The 22042-nt window shown below is 42.9% G+C and overlaps 1 protein-coding gene across 1 annotated transcript in view; it reads left to right on the top strand.

Moving 5' to 3' along the window:
• The window catches only part of Prkd3 (protein kinase D3), an 84727-nt gene that overhangs the window by 54046 nt on the left and 8639 nt on the right, over window positions 1-22042 (top strand). The window contains exons 11-15 of the mRNA XM_028773443.1: window positions 1147-1423; window positions 4674-4726; window positions 7450-7522; window positions 9513-9619; window positions 21645-21806. Of these exons, the coding sequence (XP_028629276.1) occupies window positions 1147-1423; window positions 4674-4726; window positions 7450-7522; window positions 9513-9619; window positions 21645-21806 (672 nt within the window). The remainder of the gene's footprint in view (window positions 1-1146; window positions 1424-4673; window positions 4727-7449; window positions 7523-9512; window positions 9620-21644; window positions 21807-22042) is intronic.

The following is a 22042-nucleotide window of genomic DNA, read 5'->3' as shown; positions in this document are numbered from 1 at the left end:
GACTAAACATTAAATAGTTAATAATTTAGGCCAATATATAGACTAGAAGGAATGGTTAAGCAACTTTATTTGCTTTTATTTTATTTATATTGGTGTCCTATCTGCATTTGTGTCTGTGTGAAGGTATCAGATCCCCTGGAACTGGAATTACAGACAATTGAGAGCTGCCATGTGGGTGCTGGGACTTGGGCCCAGGTCGTTTGGAAGAGCAGCCAGTGCTCCTAACTGCTGAGTCATCTCTCCAGTCCAGCCATTATTTGTGCCTGCTCAGCTTAAGGGTATTGCTTCCAGAAGAGCAGTCACTGGAGATGCAGCTGTTGAGTGATACCAACAGTTAGTAGACAGGTGTCAGATTCGGAGGCAGACTACCTTCCTGAATACTTTTCTGCCAACATCATAAAGATCTACTATACTGTTTCATTGTATAGGGGTGTGTGTGTGTGTGTGTGTGTGTGTGCATGTGCGAGTGTGAACATGCACTTGCACCAATGCAGGACCAGAGGCAGATGCCAGATATCTTTCTCCATTACTGTCCACCTTTTTTTATTTGAAGTATAAGGTTTTGGGGTTTGTTTGGTTGGTTGGTTGGTTGGTTTTTGTGTGTATATGAGTATTTTGCCTGAATGTATGTGTATGTCTGGTGCCCATAGTTGCATAGTTGGGTATTGAGTCCCCTGGAACTAGAATTACAGGTAGTTGTGAGCTGCCACATGGATGCTTGGGAACTGGACCTAAGTCCTCTGCAGAAGTAAAGTGCTCTTAACCACTGAGCTTTTCTCTAGCCCCTCCACCTTATTTTTTAGGATAAGCCTAGAGCTCACTGTTCCAGATAGACTAGCTGACTACTGAGCTCTCTGAGATCCATCTGTCCCTGCCTGCTACCCTCCAGCTCTAGGGATCTGACAGGTCCACAGACTTCAAGCAGTTTATGCATCTCCAGTGCCCTGAGTCTCTAATACTCTGTGATCTGCCTCTAGCATTACTGAATAGTCAAATCATTTAAGACAGACATATCATAATACTTGGCTGCCTAATCCATATGCTGTATGCTGTGTTGGTTCTTAAAAATGCTAATCTTTGTTTCTAGTGTATTTAAAAAATAAATAAGTATTCATAGTTTTTCAATGTTTAACTTTTTTACTACAGGAAATTCCACTTTCAGAAATTCTCCGCGTATCTTCGCCACAGGATGTCCCCAGCATTTCACAAGGCAGTACCCCACACTGTTTTGAAATCATCACTGATACTGTGGTGTACTTTGTTGGTGAGAACAATGGGGGCAGCTCTCATAACCCTGTTCTCGCTGCCACTGGAGTGGGACTTGATGTAGCGCAGGGCTGGGAAAAAGCGATTCGCCAGGCCCTCATGCCTGTTACTCCTCAAGCAAGCGTCTGCACGGCTCCAGGTCAAGGAAAGGACCACAGTAAGTGGGAGCACCGTAGTGGCTTCACTCTACTTCAAGCGTTTGTAGACACTCTGTATGACTGTGCTTTTTCATTCTTTCCATTTTGCATTTTTAAGGCTTTAAGTTTTGTCTTTAATAGCCAATACCATTAGTTAATACCTTTACAAATTATGCTGAATATCATTCATATACACGTATATGTGAGTGCCTGTCTGTCTGTCTGTCTGTCTGTCTGCTTGTCTAATGGCTCCTCTATATATTCACAGTTGCCATCATCTCCTTACATTTAAACTCCACATCTAGCTGGGCAGTGGTGGTGCACCCCTTTAATCCCAGCACTTGGGAGGCAGAGGCAGGAGGATTTCTGAGTTCGAGGCCAGCCTGGTCTACAGAGTGAGTTCCAGGACAGCCAGGGCTATACAGAGAAACCCTGTCTCAAAAAAACAAAAAAAAAAACAAAAAAAAAGAAAAAAGAATTAAACTCCATATCTACCAGCGTGCTGTCAGATCTGAGATTCGTATTTTCCACTCTATAACAGTAGCTACTGTGGAATTGTTAGAGTGGAGTCAGCCTAGAACACAAAGAAGAGAGAGTGCTGCAGTGCTTAGCAGCTTAGTGTCTATGAATCGTTTTTTGTTTTGGGGTTTTTTTTTTTTGTTTTTTTTAGTGCTGACATAAAGTATTGTGTTTACATTATATTCATAAAATCTGTTAGGTCAGAGTGATGTTACTTTTAAATGAATCAAGACAGAAGTGAAAAAAATACTGAAGTGGCCATGGTGGTACATGCCTCTAATCTCAGCACTGTAGAGGCAGAGGCAGAGGCAGGCAGATCTGTGAGTTAGGGGCCAGCCTGGTCTGTATGGTGAATGTCGGCCAGGGCCATGGTGAGATCTTGTCCCAGGAAAACTGGGATGGGGGGAGGAGAGAAGAGAGAGAATATTAAACAATATTATTATATCAACAAAACTTTAAACTCAAATTGAATGAATATTTATTTAATAGTAAAACACATTAAAGTCTAATGTGACTTTTAACCTTATTAGAATTATGTTCATAGACAGTTATAGAGAAACATCATCATTAGACAAATATATTTATATTGAAATAAATATCAGCCACTTTCCAAATATCTCAGTTTTCCTGTATTATTTTATGCAACTGTCTCATGCATTATGTTAGGCCTAAAACTAAAATCCAAAAGAGAAATAATAAAAGCTCTTTAGAGGTAGATGAATATTTGAATGTTAGGCAGCAGCAAATTCAGTACAGGGACAAAATAAGAAATGCTTTACTGTAGAAACTGAGATACGGGTAGGAAAAGCAGAGGCTTCGTAGTAGAAAGCTTGATTTGGCATTATGATTGCAGTCAAGGGTAGGACAGGAGAGGTAGGTAAAAAGATGGAGGAGGTAGTGCTGCTTTCCTCGGGGAGACAGGTATAGTCAGGGTGTGACGGCTGCAGTCACGGTCATCTTTTGGTACATCCTGAGGAAGGATGGGTGGATGGATGACTAACAGTGTTTAAGTTCTGGGTAGTTAAGACAGAACTAATATTTAATCAAAACTAAGAACCCTTTCCCCAGAAATATTAGAGACATAGATGCACACATTTTCTTCCTACCTTCCAAAGGCTTAATTAAAGTCTCTAAGGCAGAGTCCTAGAGTAAGAGGGGAGATGGTAGTTCTGTCGCTCACTTTGCTGTGTGATCTTGGACTCTAGCATTCTGCATCCAAAGTGGGAAGAATAATAAATACACATACTGCACTTTGCAGCATGCCCGAGACTTAACTGATATTTCTGTTTTGTCTAAAACTAAGAGAAATTAAAACTGGATAGATCCTGAAAGAGGAGGCCATTGAGAGAAAAGAAAATAATGAAACTAGGAAACAAACCACCATAGAGTTTCGTTTGTGTGTGTGTGGGGGGGTACATTTGTGTGCATATGTACCTGTGTGCATCTGTGAAGACCAGAGGATAGTATGTCCTTTTCTATTATTCTCTGCTCATTCCCTTGAGAGCACTGAAACGGGCTAGCCTTTGGCTAGACTGACAAGCCAGCAAGCTCCCATAATCCTTCTCCTTTCCGCACCATACAAAGCTACATAAGGCCATACTTGGCCTTTTAAAATAGGTGCTGGGGACTAAACTCAGATCCAAATGCTTTCGCACACTGAGCCATTCACCAACCTTTGATACTTATTTATGATGAAGAACTTGCTTGTATTAGTGCTGTCTTATGTTTACTATGCGGAGTTGTGAAGGAAACCTCAAGTTTTGTTTCTCTGGGTTGTCTTAAAGGTGTTTGGTCTTTAATAGCTCTTCTTTTGCTTGTCTCCATGTTTCCCTTTTTCTTATTACTTTCTTTGTTTACCACAGTAACTCATCAAAACTTTGTAGAAATATGTCATCTGGGGCTGGAGAGATGGCTCAGTGGTTAAGAGCACTGACTTTTCTTCCAGAGGTCCTGAGTTCAATTCCCAGGAACCACATGGTGGCTCACAACCATCTGTAATGGGATCTGATACCCTCTTCTGATGTGTCTGAAGACAACTACAGTGTACTCACATACAATAAGATAAATAAATCTTTAAAAAAAAAAGCAACAAAGAAATATGTCATCTGACTTGAGGCAGTCCTCAGGATGCATGAAGCGTCCATCCCATCTCAGTCCTGACTCTGTCCTTAAGAAACTAGGACCTCTGGAAGAATGGCCAGTGTTCTTAGCCACTGAACCACCTCTCCTGCTGCAAGCATGCTTTTATTTTGTTTTAAAACAATATAAGCAGTATAAAGATATAAATATTACGGTCTTCATTCCCCAGCCTACATCACTCACTCACCAGAAGTGGCAGTTTTAGTTTTAAGTCAAACACTGCCACACTACAACCTGTTTTTTTTCCTCTTTTGTTCCTGGTAGTGCTGGTAATTGAATCCTGGGCCTCACACTTCACACATAATAGGCAGATGCTCTAACACTGACCCCTTAATAGGACATCATGTCACAGATCTATGTTGTTTATTAAATATTTAGAGTATTATTTGTGTAGATGTGTCATTTTATTTACTCAGTTTCTTATTGATGTATTATATTAGTATTATGTATAATACTAATACATATATTAGTATTATATATAGCATTTTAATGCATATATTATCTACATTGATATATTTTTAAGTTTGATAAGCTATGGATTTTAGTAAGTAATATTAAGTCATATACTAACCATTTTGTGTTTTTCTCATATTTCATTCTTGCATTTTACAGAAGATCTGGCTACCAGTATCTCCGTATCTAACTGTCAGGTTCAGGAGAATGTTGTAAGTAATAATTATATCTCATATGTGCAGACTGGATAATTAAAATAAAAGAATTAATGTGAAAATCTTATCAGGATTAAATCTATGTCCCCAAGTGTGGGAACAGGACCAAGGATAGAAGGTAAGAGGCCATGGAGTCACATGAGGAATCCCAAATCCTGAATCTCAGGAATCCGACTCTGGAGAGCAGCATCAGGGTGCAGATCTGAGTCTATTGTGCAGCGCACAAGCTTATATACAGTGTTTGAGCCAAGCCCCTAAATCCTCAGCTAACCATCTCTCCACACTGTCACCATGCTCCAGTGAAAACCCTGCCTGATAAGGCAACGCAGGAGTTAGGGGAGCATTGTCACCTGTTAGGACAAGACAGGGAAGTAGCCACCACCCTGGCCTCTGTTCCTTTTGGCTGTCTTCCTGGTGTTCTGGGAGCCATCTTAAATCTAATTCAATGTATGGAAGATTGAGACTCTTCGAGGAGTCCTGAAAGCCTGTGGTACCTTGCTCTCCATCCCACTTTTTCCTTCACAAGATTGACTCCCACATCCCTGACACCCAAGTACTGACCATTTGCTAAACTCAGATACTAAGCTAAACTTTGTAGTGATGCTGTCCCTAAGCGATTCCACTTCAGGGGAGAAGCTAGGGTAGTTTTTTATTTTGTTTTGTGTTTTAATCATAAAATAGGAATTTTTTTTCACTTGGAAGGACACAGGAAATGGAGTGAGTAGATTAAGTTTGATGGCTGTGCCTCAGCACATAACTTTTGTAGTAGTGGGACAACTTTTTGCTGTAAAGGACTGAATATTAAACAGTTATGTAGTAGAGTCTGCCCAATTTTGCCACTATAGCAGGAATGAAGATATCTGTTGTAATAAATTTGTGGCCACTGAAATTTGAATCTCATAGATTTATATATCACAGATATTGTTTTGATTTGTCCAGTGATTTTAAATCTTAACCACAGATCAAGAATCATAGAGAAAGAGCCAGGGCTGTACTTTGCCACCTTTTGGATCATATTGAAAGAACAAACAGATGCTAGATGTTTAAATGTTGTTCTCTAATAAAAATAACTCTTTGACCTTGAGTTTGAAGCTATTACAGTTTCATAACGTAAGTTTGGGGCTTTCTAAGATTGAAGTAGAGAATGAATTTCTAGTCAGTTAGAAATAGCAAGCATCAAAAAATAGGACCCCTGTCTCATGTCCTGGTGATAGCAAAAATAAATCCCATATTAAGAAATGTAAGGAGAATCCCAAGAACATGAGAAAGAACAACTGAATGATCCCACAGGATCCTAAAGATACATGTATCCATCCATGGCTAAAGAGAAAAAAGATTTAGTTCGGCCTGATTTATCTTGAAAGGCCCATGTCTAATTTGATTAGAACCAAAATTTGTCACTTAATATTTGATTGAGGTTGATAAGCATATACAAATGACTCCTGCAACCCTTGAAGTCTTTATTACAGTGTAACGTATGTATATACACAGAGGCATGATCTTTGTTTCACGGCTGAAGCTTTGGATCCGTTAAGTGAGCTTATATTCATCTTTTACCAGTCATACCCATAATGCAATTCTGGTACTACACACTCGACATTAGTGTTTGAATGTTCTGAGAGCAGCAGGTAGTAACCAAAAAAGGGGGGTGAGGGAGAGGGATGGACAGTGAGTGATTTATGTTAGGATCCCCCACATCTCATCAGTCTTTCAGAGTCAGCCCCACCCCAGGGTGAATCTAGGTGTTTATTTTGGATATGGCTCTAATAGCATATGTATTTTGAGAGGGAAACCTCAGACATCGTTCCTGTTGAGCACCTTCCACCCCGTGTGGAGTGTGCATGCATGCGTGCATACGTGCTGTCTCTCACTAGCATAGTGCTCACTGACTAGGCAAGCTAGTTGACCAGCAACCTCTAAGGATCAGTGTATTTCACCTCCCTACATTGGAATTAGAAGCACAAAGCACCACGCACACCTTCTTAAAACTAGGTTCTGGCATCAAACTAAGGTCCTTGCATAGCAAGTGCTTTACCAGCTGAGCCTAAGCTATCACCCTAGCCTAAGTATTTTGTTGTTGTTTTGTTTTTATGTATTTATTTATTTATTTTTGGTTTTCGAGACAGGGTTTCTCTGTGTAGCTCTGGATGTCCTGGAACTCACTCTGTAGACCAGGCTGGCCTCAAACTCAGAAATCTGCCTGTCTCTGCCTCCCAAGTGCTGGGACTAAAGGTGTGTGCCATCACTGCCCGGCTGTTTTTATATTTTAAGTCAAAGATAGCAGTCTCTGGTTAAACTTTGTTCTTAATTTTTTATGGGTCAGTGCTAAAGATGACATTTATGTTCAGTTCAAAGAATCTTTTTCCCTGAAGGGTTTTTATTTTGTTGGTTTGGTTTTATTTTGAGACAGGCTTTACTGTGTAGACCAGACTGGGCTTGAATTCACAAATATGCCTGCCTATGCCTGGGAGAAATGCTAGGATTAATGGCATATGTCACCACACCCAGCTCCTAAGGGTCTAAAAATAAGTTATATTTGCATATTGAATCATAGTGTAGGACCAGGCTAACTTTCTCTAAAACTTAAAAAGCCTACGCTTCATAAAATATTTTGTGCTTCATAAATTTTGTTGCCTCTAATATGAAGTTGAAACTAAGTGTTTGAGTCAGAGACATTGACGTGCTTGGTGGAGAACACTGTGTGTGCTTGCTTTCTCTAGGACATCAGCAGCGTTTACCAGATCTTTGCAGACGAGGTGCTTGGTTCAGGCCAGTTTGGCATTGTTTATGGAGGTAAGCAATTACAGACTGTTATGTACGTGTTTTATAACTTGTTAAGTTTGAAGAGACAGCTGTCATTCTTTTAGCTCACAGTTCTGTTAAGTGCCCCTTTCCTCAACGGCTGGTTTTCATTCTTTCAACCAAATCCTTTTCCCTAAAACCAAGTCTCTCTTCATCTCAATAGCAAAACTGAGAGTGACAGAATCAGGAAATTAATCTCCTCTTGCAGCTTGTATGTAAAGGTGTGTCTGTGTCAGGTTGTGTGCACTGTTTGATGAACTGTGTTTCCTGCTAGTTTCCAGTGCACAGTCAGCAGTCATCTTCTGTTGACTTGCATATTCTCAGGTCTGAAGACCTGAACTCTCATTTTGTCCTGTGCTTGAGAATATAGAGATAACAATTTAGCATCTGTGTGTCTCAAAATCTTGACATCTACTTACTGAAGGTAGTAAACTGAATTGCACTGCTCGTGGATCTACTGGAAATAATTAAAACTAACGTGCCCATGAAAGAAAAGCTTTGACCCAAAATAGATGTGAAACCCTTGGCGTACCTTGCTTCTCCTTCAGTCTTCCCCTTCGCTCACTCTACTCTTGGAGTGAACCTTTCAGAAAATCACCATCGGATGTTAGTATTAGTACATTCAGAAGCCCATTGTCTGGTTCATGTCCATTGTCCTTAGAGTATGCAGGCTGTTACAATATCTGCGTGTGTAACCTCCATTCTAATTACAGTTCATCTTTTATTTCTTCCAGTCATGCTTGCATGCCTCTATATTTTACCTTTCTCCATCCTTTGTTCCTTTAGTTAACATGTGTTTGTTTCTAGCCTCATCTGAAGGACTTCCTCTGCTGCAGTAGTTTTCAAACTTCCTAATACTGTGACCCCTTAAAACAGTTCCTCGTGTATGGTGACCCCAACCGTAAAATTATTGCTTTTGTTGCTACTTTGTAACTATAATTTTGCTGTTATGAATCATAATGTAAGTATCTGATATGCAGATGGTCTTAGGTGACCCCTAAGAAAGGGTTACCACCCCTAAGAAAGGTTGTCCACAGGTTGAGAATCACTGCTCTAATGTGTCTTCTTACCATCCCACTGCTCAGCTAAGTAACTGCATTGTGCTTCTTCTGTGCCCCTGCCATGTGGTAGGCATCCTCCTGTCAGAGTGCCTGTAATGCTGGGTTTCTCTCATCTTCCTGCTGAACTTTGAGGGTAGCCTTAGGGATGTCTGTTTTACTTATATTCCAAGTATCTGCTTGGAATTATGCCTCACTCAGAAAATGTGTTGGTTTTACACTAGTTAGATCTCTGGAAGACCTCACTGAGGAAATAGTAATTGGTCTGAAGTAATGGTGGCATCTTACAAAAAACGTCCTATTTGTCTAGTCTTTTAAAGTCAGAATTTTAGGGCTGTGTCCTTGAAACAGTTGTGAGTAATTTTCGAATTAGTAAACTGATAGAGAACAAGTCCCATGCGTGTTACGTGGAGGTAAGGAGTGCACCTGCTGTTCTCACCTCCTGAACAGTTACCTCACCCGACAAATACAAAGTAACTCATTAATTTAATTAATGAGTGAGATACTGTTATAGACTTATTGTATACCTAGGATATAGAGGTCTGGAGTTTGAGGGTTTGCTGTAGTTAATCACTCTGCTGACTTAGTGAACCTAGAATAAAATTCATTAGTACGTTATTTCCTTCTTGACAGTCTCCGAAGACTTGGTCAGGGCAATTAAAAACTGTCACTTATTTACCGTGGTCTGTTACTTCTCAGCAAGCAGGCTTATGAAGGTGTTATGCCATTTCAGGTCATGAAATTGCCTTTATTACAGGCAGTACTATAGAAGAAAGCATCACATTTCTTAAGAGTGTGGAAAAGAACTTGAGCAAAAGAAAAATGCAAGATAAATACATAAAATTTCAGTCTATGGACTACTTCCCAATGCAGCTTTTCTGTTATATGTGAGCTGCCAGTTGATTCTTTTCTATTCTTGACAGGAAAACACAGAAAGACTGGAAGGGATGTGGCTATTAAAGTAATTGATAAGATGAGATTCCCCACAAAGCAAGAAAGTCAGCTCCGTAATGAAGTGGCTATTTTACAGGTAAAACTTAACATGGCTTACATAGGCTTGAATTTTGATTTGTGAAACTTTGAATGAATATTTTAGATGATGCAAACAAGAATAGGTTTGGGAGTTTGTTTGTATCTTTTGAATACTAAACAGCAAGTCCTTTTTATATTAAGATTATAATGTATAAAAATTTAAGGGGGCTGCTATGATTTTATTTTGTAATGATAGTTTGATTAGAATCTTTTTTCCTGAGTGAAATCTCTAAAAGTAGTAAAGGGAAATTCAGTTTTAATTCCTTTAGGGATACTGGTACTTCTTCTGTATTTTTATCATGTCATTATTTTCAGATTTATCATGTCATTATATCAGATTTTCAGGTATGATATAAATATAGTAGTTACCCTAAAAATAAACACTGATTAAAACAAAGTATACCTTTTAGCAGTATTATGTTGTTCTATTAATTCAAGGTCTCTGTACTGCATACTTCATTAAAAACTTGGTGGTGTTTAGTTTTGGTTTGGTTTTGCTGAAGCCAAGGGTTGCTATGTAGCCCAAGATAAGTCTCATGCTCATGGTGGTCCTCTGGCTTTACATCTCCTGAGTGCTTGGTTACAGATGCACACCACCATGCTGAACTTATTAAAGCATATTCTAAAGATGTGTTAGCAAAAAGTAAATCACATAAAATAAAGTACTTGTATTTTTCTTTTGACCTAATATTTTTATCTTCTTTGGAAGTTGCCTAGAATATAAAAACTTAGCTTGATTTTTGTATCTTCTGGATATTGTAAGAAATAACAATGTTGCAAATACCCATCAGCTCATTGTAAAAAATTTTTTTTATTCTCCTGTATGCAGTTGTCATCTTGAAGGCTTATTACCTCTGTCTGCTAACCTAGACCTAGTCCTAGAAACTTCTAGTCTCTATACAATCGAATGTAGACCTAGAATGTTTTCAGTCTCTGACACTTGCTGCTGAGTCAGCTCACTCTTTCTAGTTCTTTCTGAATTCTCTGATTCAACTCAGCTGTTCTAGCTCAGACTCTTTGGGCTCAAAAACTCTAGCAATCTGTTCTAAACTTCTGACTCCTTCTCATTCTCTGGCTCAATTCTATCTTTACCTGTGTCTAGCTAGTTGGGCATATGGCATTCGGTCAAATCTTACTCTGATTCGCCACTTTGTCTGCCACTCAATTAGATGTCACTTTCATACATGGGTGCCTCCTTCTACAAACTAACTTTACCTTCATTGTTTAGGATTAAAGGTGTGTACTTAAGGGCCTGTCTGTATTCCAGTCAGAAATTAAAGGTGTATGCTAAGGGTTGAGTCCCACCACAACTAGAAAAAGGAGTTTTCAATAAATAACACAATCTCAGGGTTCATAGTGTGATTAAATATCCTCCAGCAGTTTATTGTGTGGCTTTTGCATGCTATTTAAAAAATACCCATGGAGTAATGTTCTTAGGCCTTCACCAGCTTATGTGTGAGAGTAATATAGCTTACTGTGAAAGGACCCCCAAAGAGGACCCCCACTCAAGTCCCAATCAGCACGAACCCAAGGAGACATAAGAGACTGACTTGATGCAATTAGCAAAAGGCAGTTTACTGGTGAGGGTCCCTCGGGTCGAAACACATCCCACGCAGGGGATAGAATCGACCCAGACCCCCCAAAAGCTCGGGGCTTTTATAGGAAGAGGCGCGGGGGAGGGAGGGGAAAGCAGGAAATTCTGGCGCGGTTACATATAATTGGATATTTCAAACATCAGCAATTTGCGTAAGCAATCATTTTGGCGGGCAGGATGACTCGCTATTTTTGACCATGAAACCTCAGACCTCCCAAGGAAGGGAAAAAAACGCCAGGTGGCCCATTTCTCACTTGGGCATGTTTGGGCTTGTCAAGGCATGTCGTCCTTGGCTGTCTCCATATTTTTGGTCACTCTGTCCCTGGAGGGGCCTGATATTTTTATTATGGCTATTCTCAGCAAGTTGTTGGTGGTCTTTGCTGAGTTGTTTTTAATTTTTATTCCCACATTCCCTACTCTCTTTGTTTTCAAATGATTTTAATCTTAAAATCACAGGTTAACATCTTCGGGTTCATCCCCTAAAATCTCGTGTTTCTGTCTTAACACCAGTAGCTGAACGGTATCTATTCTGGACTTAACAAAAGCTAATATTTTATTTATTATACACGGTCCAAAAACTAGGAGTAAAAAAATTATTATTATGGGACCAGCTATGGCGGAGAGCAGGGTCGTCAGCCAAGACAAGTGGGCAAACCAAGACTCGAACCAACCTTGTTGAGTCTCTCTTCTTCTGTCTTTTATCTAGTCTTTCTCTAAGTTTACTCATAGAATCTTTAATCACTCCTGAGTGGTCTACATAAAAACAGCATTCTTCTTTCAGGGCAACACATAACCCTCCTTCTCTGAGAAACAATAAGTCTAATCCTCTTCTATTCTGCAAAACAACCTCAGAGAGGGAGGTTAATGATTCTTCCAGTTTTGATACTGACTGTTCTAGTGTTCTTAAATCTACATCAATGGCGGCCCTCAATTCATGAAAGTAGTGTGGGGTTTGGATCAGTGCAGCTGTACCTGTTCCTACTCCTGTAGCTATTCCAAGCCCCAATATGACGGCCAGGGTCAAGGAAATGGGCTCTCTACGGAAGAGTCTAGGGCGTGACTCGAATTCGAGTTCAAGGGTGCCTATAGGATGATAGTATACTCGGGGGACTAACTGAACAAGCACACAATAATCTTTGGTCTCATCAGAAACAGCAGTGGAAATGCACGGAGATAATCCAGACCCACAAACCCACCACTTATCTATTTCTGGTACTAAATATTTATTCTCAGAAGTCTTTGGACTCTTAAGGATCTTATTGCACAAATGTCTATAGGTGGCAGGGGGCTTCCCAAGCAAAGTCCTTGTCCTGAAACTTCAGGGAGAGTAAGTCTATTCTTACTGTTCCATGCACAGGCCTCATGGCTGGTGGTAGTGTTAAAAGTCCCTGTTGTAGCGATGCCTTCATAATAGGAGGTCCCTGAAGAAAGGCAGAGCCAGCAAGACTTAGTCATCTCAGGCCGTGAGCCGTTTAACACAGTAAAAGCCCCTTGAATTAAATTCAACAGTCTTTGTCCAGTGCTTGGAATGAATGTAGTGGTGAAAGGCGAGCCGGGGTATTCAGCAAGAAAAACCCCTTCCGTGGGTGGCACAGGAGCTATCGGACCATCATGTGGAAGCAGTCTCTGTTCAGGTAACACTTGGTTGGGGCTATCGGTTAGGCAGGAAGACCTTCTATCTTCAAGCAAATGAGGAGGATAGATCCTGCCCCTCCTCCATACTTGTAAAAGACTGAGCCCCATTTTATGTCATTATGCCACCTAGAAAAGTCAGTTGTCTTACCCTTTTCAGTAAATTCTACCTTTATGATGTCTACATCAACCGGGGAACATGGTTTATCCTTGTACAGTTCTATTTCCACAAATCTGCTTGGCCCTGGATTAGCGAAGGAAAAAACCACTTTGTCTTGGGTGGATGACCTATCCCACCTCCAATCTCCATCATTCGAGGTAATGCAACTCCACCTTCTACAAAAGAATTCTTGGTGGCCTCCACAATGCATGCCTCTATCAGTATCAGGACAGCTGTAAAACCCAAACCTGTGTACCATATTGGGAAGAGTACTTGCGGCTGCACGGTTGTTCTGTCGGAAACAGAAGTACAAGGTTGGCCACCAAGTACCTGGAAGGGCAATTCGTTGTGCACTGTTTATAACAGTTCCAGTTCTTACATCTATAATTTGCCAGGTAAGTTGTTGGGGGACATGGGGATTACTTCCCGTCACCTGAGGGGTGCCTATTACGTTAGGCGCAGCTTAAGAGGATTATCGGTCCGTTCCACAGTCCACCCATCTTGTTGGGAGTCCTGGGGTGCTCTTTTCACGTGTGAAGCGTGAACCCAGGTGGGGATCCCATCCACTTTAACGGCAGTTGGGGTAGTTAACAGTACCAGGTAGGGTCCTTTCCACTGTGGCTCGAGATTTCCCGCTCGATGTCTCCGTATTAAAGCAGCATCTCTGACTTCAAACTTGTGAGGAACAGCAGTGTCTCCAGGAGCATAGGTGTCCTTAAGACGCTCCCAGACTTCTTTTCTGACTATCTCTAGAGCTTTCAGGTGGGCTAGGAGAGAAAATGATGGGATAGAGCCATCATCAGGGTGGGCACAGCTCTCTAGGGTTTCATATATTGGAGAAGGAGAACCAAACATGATCTCAAAGGGGGTCAACCCCAAAGGTCCTGGTGTGTTCCACACCCAGAACAAGGCAAGAGGGAGAAAGGCTGTCCAGTCACCCCCGCCGGTCTCTAAGGTCAATTTTGTCAAGGTCTCTTTTATAGTTCTATTCATTCTCTCTACCTGCCCTGAGCTCTGGGGTCTATAAGAACAATGTAATTTCCACATGATCCCCAGTTGTCTGGCCAATCCCTGGCATACCTGGACAACGAAGGCAGGCCTATTGTCCGACCCAATTACCTTAGGTACTCCAAACCTGGGTAGAATCTCTTCCAGTATCTTCTTGGCCACCATGTTGGCCGTTTCTTTCTTGGTGGGGAATGCCTCAACCCACCCTGAAAAGGTGTCTATAAAAACTAGCAGATATTTATTTCCATATCGGGCAGGTCTAACCTCGGTGAAATCAACCTCCCAATAGGTCCCAGGTCGATCTCCCCTTAGCCGCTTTCCTTCCAGGCCTCGGCTGGATCCGGCATTGGTGAAGGCACATGCCTTACATCTTCTTACTATGTCTGTAACCATCTGTCACAGTCTTGGAATATGATAAGGAGATTTGTTAGCTAATTTTATCATCTTTTTGGGCCATAAATGGGTGAGCTGATGTATACCAGTCAGGTAGTCCAGTGTCTCCTCTCTGGAGAGGACACCTCCTGGCTTTTCAACATTTTTTTCTGGGGGCCTGTTCCCCACCTCGGCCGGCAGGATCATGGGTTCCTGTGCGGCTTCTTTTGCCATATAATCTGCCGTTTGGTTCCCTCTTTCTATAGGGCCAGTCCCTTTCTGATGTCCTAGACAGTGTATGATAGCCACTTTGTGGGGCAAATGGATAGCCTCTAATAAACTGAGAATCTCTTCTTTGTTTTTAATATCTTTACCAGCAAATGTCAGCAGTCCACATTGTCTATAAATTGCCCCATGGACATGGGCTGTGGCAAAAGCATACCGGCTGTCAGTGTAAATGTTAATAGTTTTTCCTTCTGCCAGCCTTAGAGCTTGAGGCAAAGCAACAAGTTCTGTTTTCTGGGCCGGCGTCCCTTCTGGTATGCTGCTGGCCCATATGACAGCCTTTCCATCCACTACCGCTGCCCCAGCCCTGTGCTTACCTTCTACCACGAAGCTGCTTCCATCAGTGAACCAGGCCGGTGCCCCTGGCCATGGCTGGTCAGTCAGATCGGTCCGGATCCCCACCTCTTCAGCCAATATCTCTTCACACCAATGTACTGGGGTCTCATCAGTCTCAGGCAGCAGGGTGGCAGGATTAAGGATAGCGGGAGGGGCAAAAGTTACCTGTTCAGTCAACAACAAGCTCTGATAGTGAGTCATCCGGGCGTTGGTCATCCACCGGTCTGGCGGCTGTCTGATAATGCTTTCTAGGGCCTGGGGGGCCACCACAGTCACATTTTGGCCCAGGGTTAGCTTATCAGCATCTTTCACCAGCACAGCCATTGCTGCTATCGCTCGCAGGCAGGAGGGCCACCCACTGGCCACTGGGTCTAACTTTTTAGATAGATAAGCTACCGGGCGTCTCCACAGCCCCAAGGTCTGAGTCAGGACTCCTCTAGCAAATCACTTCCGCTCATCAATGTATAAGGTAAAAGGCTTAGTCAAATCAGGCAAGGCTAGAGCAGGTGCTTGTAACAGGGCCTTTTTCAGGGTGTCAAAGTCCTTCTGATGGTCCTTGGTCCAGATGAATTCCCCTTTCTCTTTGGTGAGAGGATATAGTGGGGCTGCCAAAGTAGCAAACCCCAGTATCCACAGTCTACAGAACCCTGCTGTCCCCAGGAACTCTCTTACCTGGCGGGGGCTGGTTGGGGTTGGGATCTGCATCACAGTCTGCTTTCTGGCATCAGTCAGCCATCTCTGTCCATCTCTCAGGATGTATCCCAAATAAGTCACTTCTGTCCAGCACAGCTGTGTCTTTTTAGCAGAGACCTGATACCCCAACTCACCCAACCGGTCCAGGATCTTTTGGGTCCCATGTTCGCATTCTTCGCGGGTTTCTGTAGCCAATAAGAGGTCATCTACATATTGTAGAAGGGTCACCTGGGGATTCTTGGTGCGGAAGGTGGCGAGGTCTTGATGTAAAGCCTCATCGAACAAGGTGGGGGAGTTTTTGAATCCCTGAGGCAGTCTCATCCATGTGAGCTGTCCGACTCTTCCACTCTCCGGGTCCCGCCATTCAAAAGCGAACAAAGGCTGGCTATTAGGATGTAATCTCAGGCAGAATAAGGCATCTTTTAAATCTAGGACGGTGTACCAGGTCCACTCAGGTGGCAATGTACTGAGCAAGTTATAGGGATTTGGTACTGTAGGGTGGATATCTTGTACCCTCTTATTAACTTCCCTAAGGTCCTGGACTGGATGATAATCATTAGTCCCTGGTTTTCTTACTGGCAACAAGGGAGTGTTCCATGGGGACCTGCAGGGGACTAAGACTCCCTGCTGTATCAGTCTTTCAGTGTGGGCCCTTATGCCCTCTCTTGCTTCTTTACTCATGGGGTATTGTCAAACTCCAATAGGTGTGGCTCCAGACTTGAGTTCCATCACCCCGGGGGGGGGGGGCTTGTATTGCCATCTGCATCCCCCTGTTTCAGCCCACGATTGGGGAAATAGAGTTAACCATTCCTGTAGCCCTTCAGGGGGCTTTGTTGTTTCTTGGTATAGCCGGTATTCTTCTCCTAATTGGAGGGACAGTATTAAGGCTTGGGGTATCTCTGTCCCCCAGGACAAGTCTGGTCCAGTGGCAGTAAAAGTGATTTGGGCCTTTAGTTTTGTCAACAAGTCTCTGCCTAATAAGGGGGTAGGGCACTCTGGAATTACCAAAAATGAGTGGGACACTTGGCTCTTCCCAAGATCTACCTTCCGGGAGGTAGTCCAAGGGTACTGTTTTTGTCCTGTGGCCCCAATTACCAGAGATCATTTGTTCTTTACTTTTCCCAGAGGCTTTTTTAGTACTGAGTATTCTGCTCCTGTATCAACTAAGAAGTTCATGGGGGTCCCCTCCACTCTCAAAGTTACCCTAGGCTCGGGGAGGGGGGCCGAGCCCCATCCCCTCTAATCTTCATCCTCATCTTCCAAGGACATTACTCTTGCCCCTGGCTTTCTAGGACATTCTTGAGCCCAGTGGCCCTTCTCCTTGCAGTATGCACACTGGTCTTTTTCTATTGGTGGCCGGTCCATCTTCCTGGGTCTCCTTGGCCCCTGCCTTTGTTTGTCACCCAGGTTCCCTAGCTGTCTAACCTTGGCTCTCCTCTCTTCCCCTACTACTGTGGCCAGTATTTGTGTCAAATTCTTTTCCTGCCTCTTTTCCCTTCTATCTTCATCTTCTCTCCTTTCTTTCTTTTCCCTTTCCTTCCTCCCTTCCTCTGTCTCTCTCTTATGATAAACTTTCTCTGCCTCTTTTACTACATCTCTAATAGTATAATCCTGTAGCCCTTCAATGCATTGCAATTTCTTTCTAACATCAGGGGCAGACTGCCCAATGAAAGCCATGATTACAGAAGCTTGTTGTCCTTCTGACATGGGCTCAAAAGGGGTGTATCTCCTATAGGCCTCCATGAGTCTTTCTAAGAACACTGAGGGGGGTTCATCCACTCCCTGCATGACCTCTCTTACCTTAGTCAAATTGGTGGGCCTTCTCGCAGCCCCTCTGAGACCCGCCACCAGAGCCCGGCGATACGTGGACAACCTTTCCCTACCTTCCGCCATGTGGTAATCCCAGTTGGGACAAGTCAGTGGAAATCTCTGGTTTATTACAGCCTCATCTAGGGTCAGGTGCCCCTCATCATCGGATATTTTTCCGAGCTTCAGAGACTATCCTCTCTTTCTCTTCAGTAGTAAATAGGGTCTGTAGGAGCTGTTGGCAGTCGTCCCAGGTGGGTTGATGGGAAAACATCAGAGACTCTACCAGTCCTGTAAGTCCAGCAGGATCCTGAGAAAAGGAGAGATGGTTAGCTTTCCAATTATAAAGGTCAGAGGAAGAGAAGGGCCAATACTGTAGTAGCTGTAATTGATTTGGGTTAGTTGGAGAGTGTCCAACGGCCCTGAGAGGCAGGGCCACCGTGGAGTTGGGATCTGAGACAGAAATAGCTTCTCTTCTGCTCCTCGTCCCCGCCGAGGGCCCACTGCCAATTGTCTCCGTGATGGGGGTGAGGGGTGCAGAAGACGTGGGCATGGGCTGGGGTTGGGGTACCGGTGGAGGTGGATAAGGTGGGGGTACGGGAGCTAGCCATTCTGCAGGAGGAGGGGGCCACTCAGGGGGTTCCTCAATCTCGGGGTATATCTTAGGAGGGGGCTTTGGCGGAGCGTTGGTCTCTTCATCTTTCCGTGGTTTTGATTTCTTCTCCACCACTTCTCAAACAGTCAGGACTCGGGAGCTGGGCCGATGAGAGTCCCGTGGCTTTACCCATGAGGGCGGGTAGCGGGCTAAATCTTCCCACACAGTAATCTAGGGCTGCTGGTCTGGATGCGATCCCAATCCCTCCTGAAACACAATTGCCTTAACGGCTCTGGTGTTAGACAAATTAAATGTCCCCTCAGGGGGCTATCCCACGTTAAAGGTAGGCCATTCTGCGGAGCAAAATGTCTGCCAGCGTCCCTTCTTAACAGTCTCTGACAAATCTTGTCCTCTATCCCTAATGTCAGCCCAATGATCTAAAGTCAGGGATAATGGTGTCATCACAGTTTGTTCCATTTCAAAACTTTACAGACTTATAACAAAAATGTAAACACACAAGACTAACGCAGTCAGACACACTCATCCGCGTCTGGTTTTATAGAACCAACCAAACGTGACCTCCGTTGGGGAAGGATTCCACGTCTTCCCCCCAAGCAAGAGCACTCCGTCTCCTTCATTCCGAAACAGGGCAATCGGGCTTCCCTGATTCCCTTCCGCCCTTGAAGCATCCTCCAGGGCTGCAGCCTGTGGGCCTTAGCACGTCTGCCTCCGCAGCCACTGAGTCCTTACCTTCTACAGTGGCAGCTGCTCAGAAACTGAAACCAAAACACAGAGACAAGAAGAACAGCGACACCGCACTCAGACACATACCATTCATACAGATCTACCTCCAAGGGGTCTTTGGGTGGTCGCACAAATCCCAGACGAGCCCCCACATGAAAGGACCCCTGAAGAGGACCCCCACTCAAGTCCCAATCAGTGCGCACCCAAGGAGACACAAGAGACCGACTTGATGCAATTAGCAAAAGGCAGTTTACTGGCAAGGGTCCCTCAGGTCGAAACACATCCCACGAAGGGGATAGAATCGACCCAGACCCCCCAAAAGCTCGGGGCTTTTATAGGAAGAGGCTCGGGGAGGGAGGGGAAAGCGGGAAATTGTGGCGCGGTTACATATAATTGGATATTTCAAACATCAGCAATTTGCGTAAGCAATCATTTTGGCGGGCAGGATGACTCGCTATTTTTGACCATGAAACCTCAGACCTCCCAAGGAAGGGAAAAAAACACCAGGTGGCCCATTTCTCACTTGGACATGTTTGGGCTTGTCAAGGCTCGTCGTCCTTGGCTGTCTCCATATTTTTGGTCACTCTGTCCCTTGAGGGGCCTGATATTTTTATTATGGCTATTCTCAGCAAGTTGTTGGTGGTCTTTGCTGAGTTGTTTTTAATTTTTATTCCCACAACTGCACCTATACTTCTTTGAAGGATAGCAGTGTTTAACAAATGTCGGTGACACATTTCTTACATTATTATTGCTAGTAAGTAACAATTATTTCCTGTTTTCAGAGGAATGATAATCGAAAGTCCTGATCAGTCAGTGCCTACGCTCATATCAAACCTGCTTCCAACAAAGTTAACTTGGGTAGAATATTAATATCATTTACATAGGCTCTGTATAAGAGTGTGTTGTTGATGTTTTTCATATTTCAAAATCTTGCTGTCCAACTAATACATAAAACAATAAACATAAAGCTCTTCATCTAAGTATTGATTTCTCTTTGGCTTTGATCACAAACAGCCCTGGAGAGAATATTTAACTTAGGAATTTTCAGCTAATGCACACAGTGAATTCTGCTTGTTTGTATTAGTCTACAATTAGGTGTCTTAGGTTGTCTCTAGATAGCCGGGCAGTGGTGGCACACGCCTTTAATCCCAACACTTGGGAGGCAGAGGCAGGTGGATCTCTGAGTCTACAGAGTGAGTTCCAGGACAGCCAGAACTACATAGAGAAACCCTGTCTCGGGGAAAAAAAAAAAAGTTGTCTCTAGATACACTGCTTTCATAAAAACTTACGTATTTGGGGGAAAGAGTTTGTGTGTGTGTGTGTGTGTGTGTGTCTAAAATTGTGACTTTGGTTATCCCTTGACAGTATATAAACTCAGCAAAATCTACATGTGTATATAGTTTAAAGATGAACTTTAACATGCTCTGAATGTGAGATATAGTGTGAATTTGTATCACAAATAACTTAAAACAAAATTTCTGCATCATACCTTATTTACTGAAATTAGTTTCATAGGATTTAGTCAGTGAGCATTCCAGATAGGCCTTCCACATTGATTGAAGGTAACCTTATCAATCAACCCTCTTAGTTAGGGTTTTATTGCTGTGAAACCATGACCAAAGCAACTCTTGTAAAGACAACATTTAGTTGGGGCTGTCACAGGTTCAGAGGTTCAATCCATTACCATAAAGGTGGGAACATAGTAGCATCCAGGCAGGCATGGTGCAGGTAGAGCTGAGAGTTCTGTATCTTCATCTAAAGGCTGCTAGCAGAATATTGGCTTCCAGGCAGCTAGGAGGAGGGTCTAAAAGCCCACACCCACAGTGACACACCTACTCCAACAAGGCCACACGTCCAAATAGTGCCACTCCATGGACCAAGCATCTTCAAACCATGACATCTCACTATGTTTACATTCCTGCTGCCATTCTACTTGTATGCTCGTTCAAGCTCCATCCAGGGATCGGTTCTGTGTTTAGGACAAGGTATGCAAAAAGTAATGTAGCCAGCCTAAGCTAAAGTACAGAGCATCTTGCAAAGAAGACATAACAGAAGACATGGAAGTCTCTCTCTTCAGTGAATCTTCTTTCCAGTACCTAATTGGAAAACTTACCTGTCATTCTTGTTGTAGTTTTTATTTTATATGCTTTTAGTTTACATTCTAAACTTTTTTATTAATTATTATTACATATATACATGGGAATTTATGAATACAGTCTGCTAATTTCATTTAGTATTACTCATGTGTGTTCAGGACTCACTGGTTGGGATTGCAGCAATCAAGGGCTCGTCCCTGGAGCAGACTGGCTCCCTCGCTCAGCAGTCATTGATTGCCTGTAGCTCTTCATTTAGGGGTAGGCCTTCTGAGATTTCCCCCATCCATGTTGGCATGTTACCTGGTGGTGTCATTTTCTAGCTCTTGCTTAGGCAACCATACTATTGAATTTCATGGGTTCAGCTTCCCTGTCACATATAGACACTACTATCTTGCAACAGGCTTCTGGTCTTCTGGCTCTTCCACAATGTTTTGAGCCTTCAGTTTAGGGGTTGTGTTGTAGGTGTGTCAGTTGGTGTTGAGGACTCCATGGTCAGTTGATCTCTGCATGTGGACCAGTTGTGCCTTTCTGTTAATGGTCTCCATCTAATGCAAAAGGAAGCTTTGAGGAGGGGGAAGAGTGAACTATTTTTCTTTTCATTCTGTGTCTTCATATAATCATTGTAGTCTTTTAGGTGGTTTCATGGTAAGACTAGTTTTCTATTGAAGTTGATCATCCAAATATCCTTCCACTTCTCTCCAGAATCTGCACCATCCTGGGATTGTAAATCTGGAATGTATGTTTGAAACCCCAGAACGAGTCTTCGTAGTGATGGAAAAGCTTCATGGAGATATGTTAGAAATGATTCTGTCCAGTGAAAAAAGTCGACTTCCAGAACGGATTACTAAATTCATGGTCACACAGGTATTTTAACTCTACCTTGAAACCAGTAAACCTAAGAGAAGTAAACAGCACCATTTTTATATATTGGGAAACTAAGGACTTGTAGCCTTACTAAAAGTGAGACAATAATACTTTTAGCTACATCTTGATTAAATATACTGGAGTTTGAAATTATTATACATTTCAAGAAGTCACATTGAAGTTTGGATGATTTTCTAGGCATTAAAAAAAGGCGCTTTGCAGGAATAGGATCACTT

Source organism: Grammomys surdaster, unplaced genomic scaffold (assembly GCF_004785775.1).
Source record: "Grammomys surdaster isolate TR1022 unplaced genomic scaffold, NIH_TR_1.0 227, whole genome shotgun sequence".
NCBI lineage: Eukaryota > Metazoa > Chordata > Mammalia > Rodentia > Muridae > Grammomys > Grammomys surdaster.
Note: the sequence above shows the minus strand (reverse complement) of the source record. Positions and strands in the feature narration are given on the sequence as shown.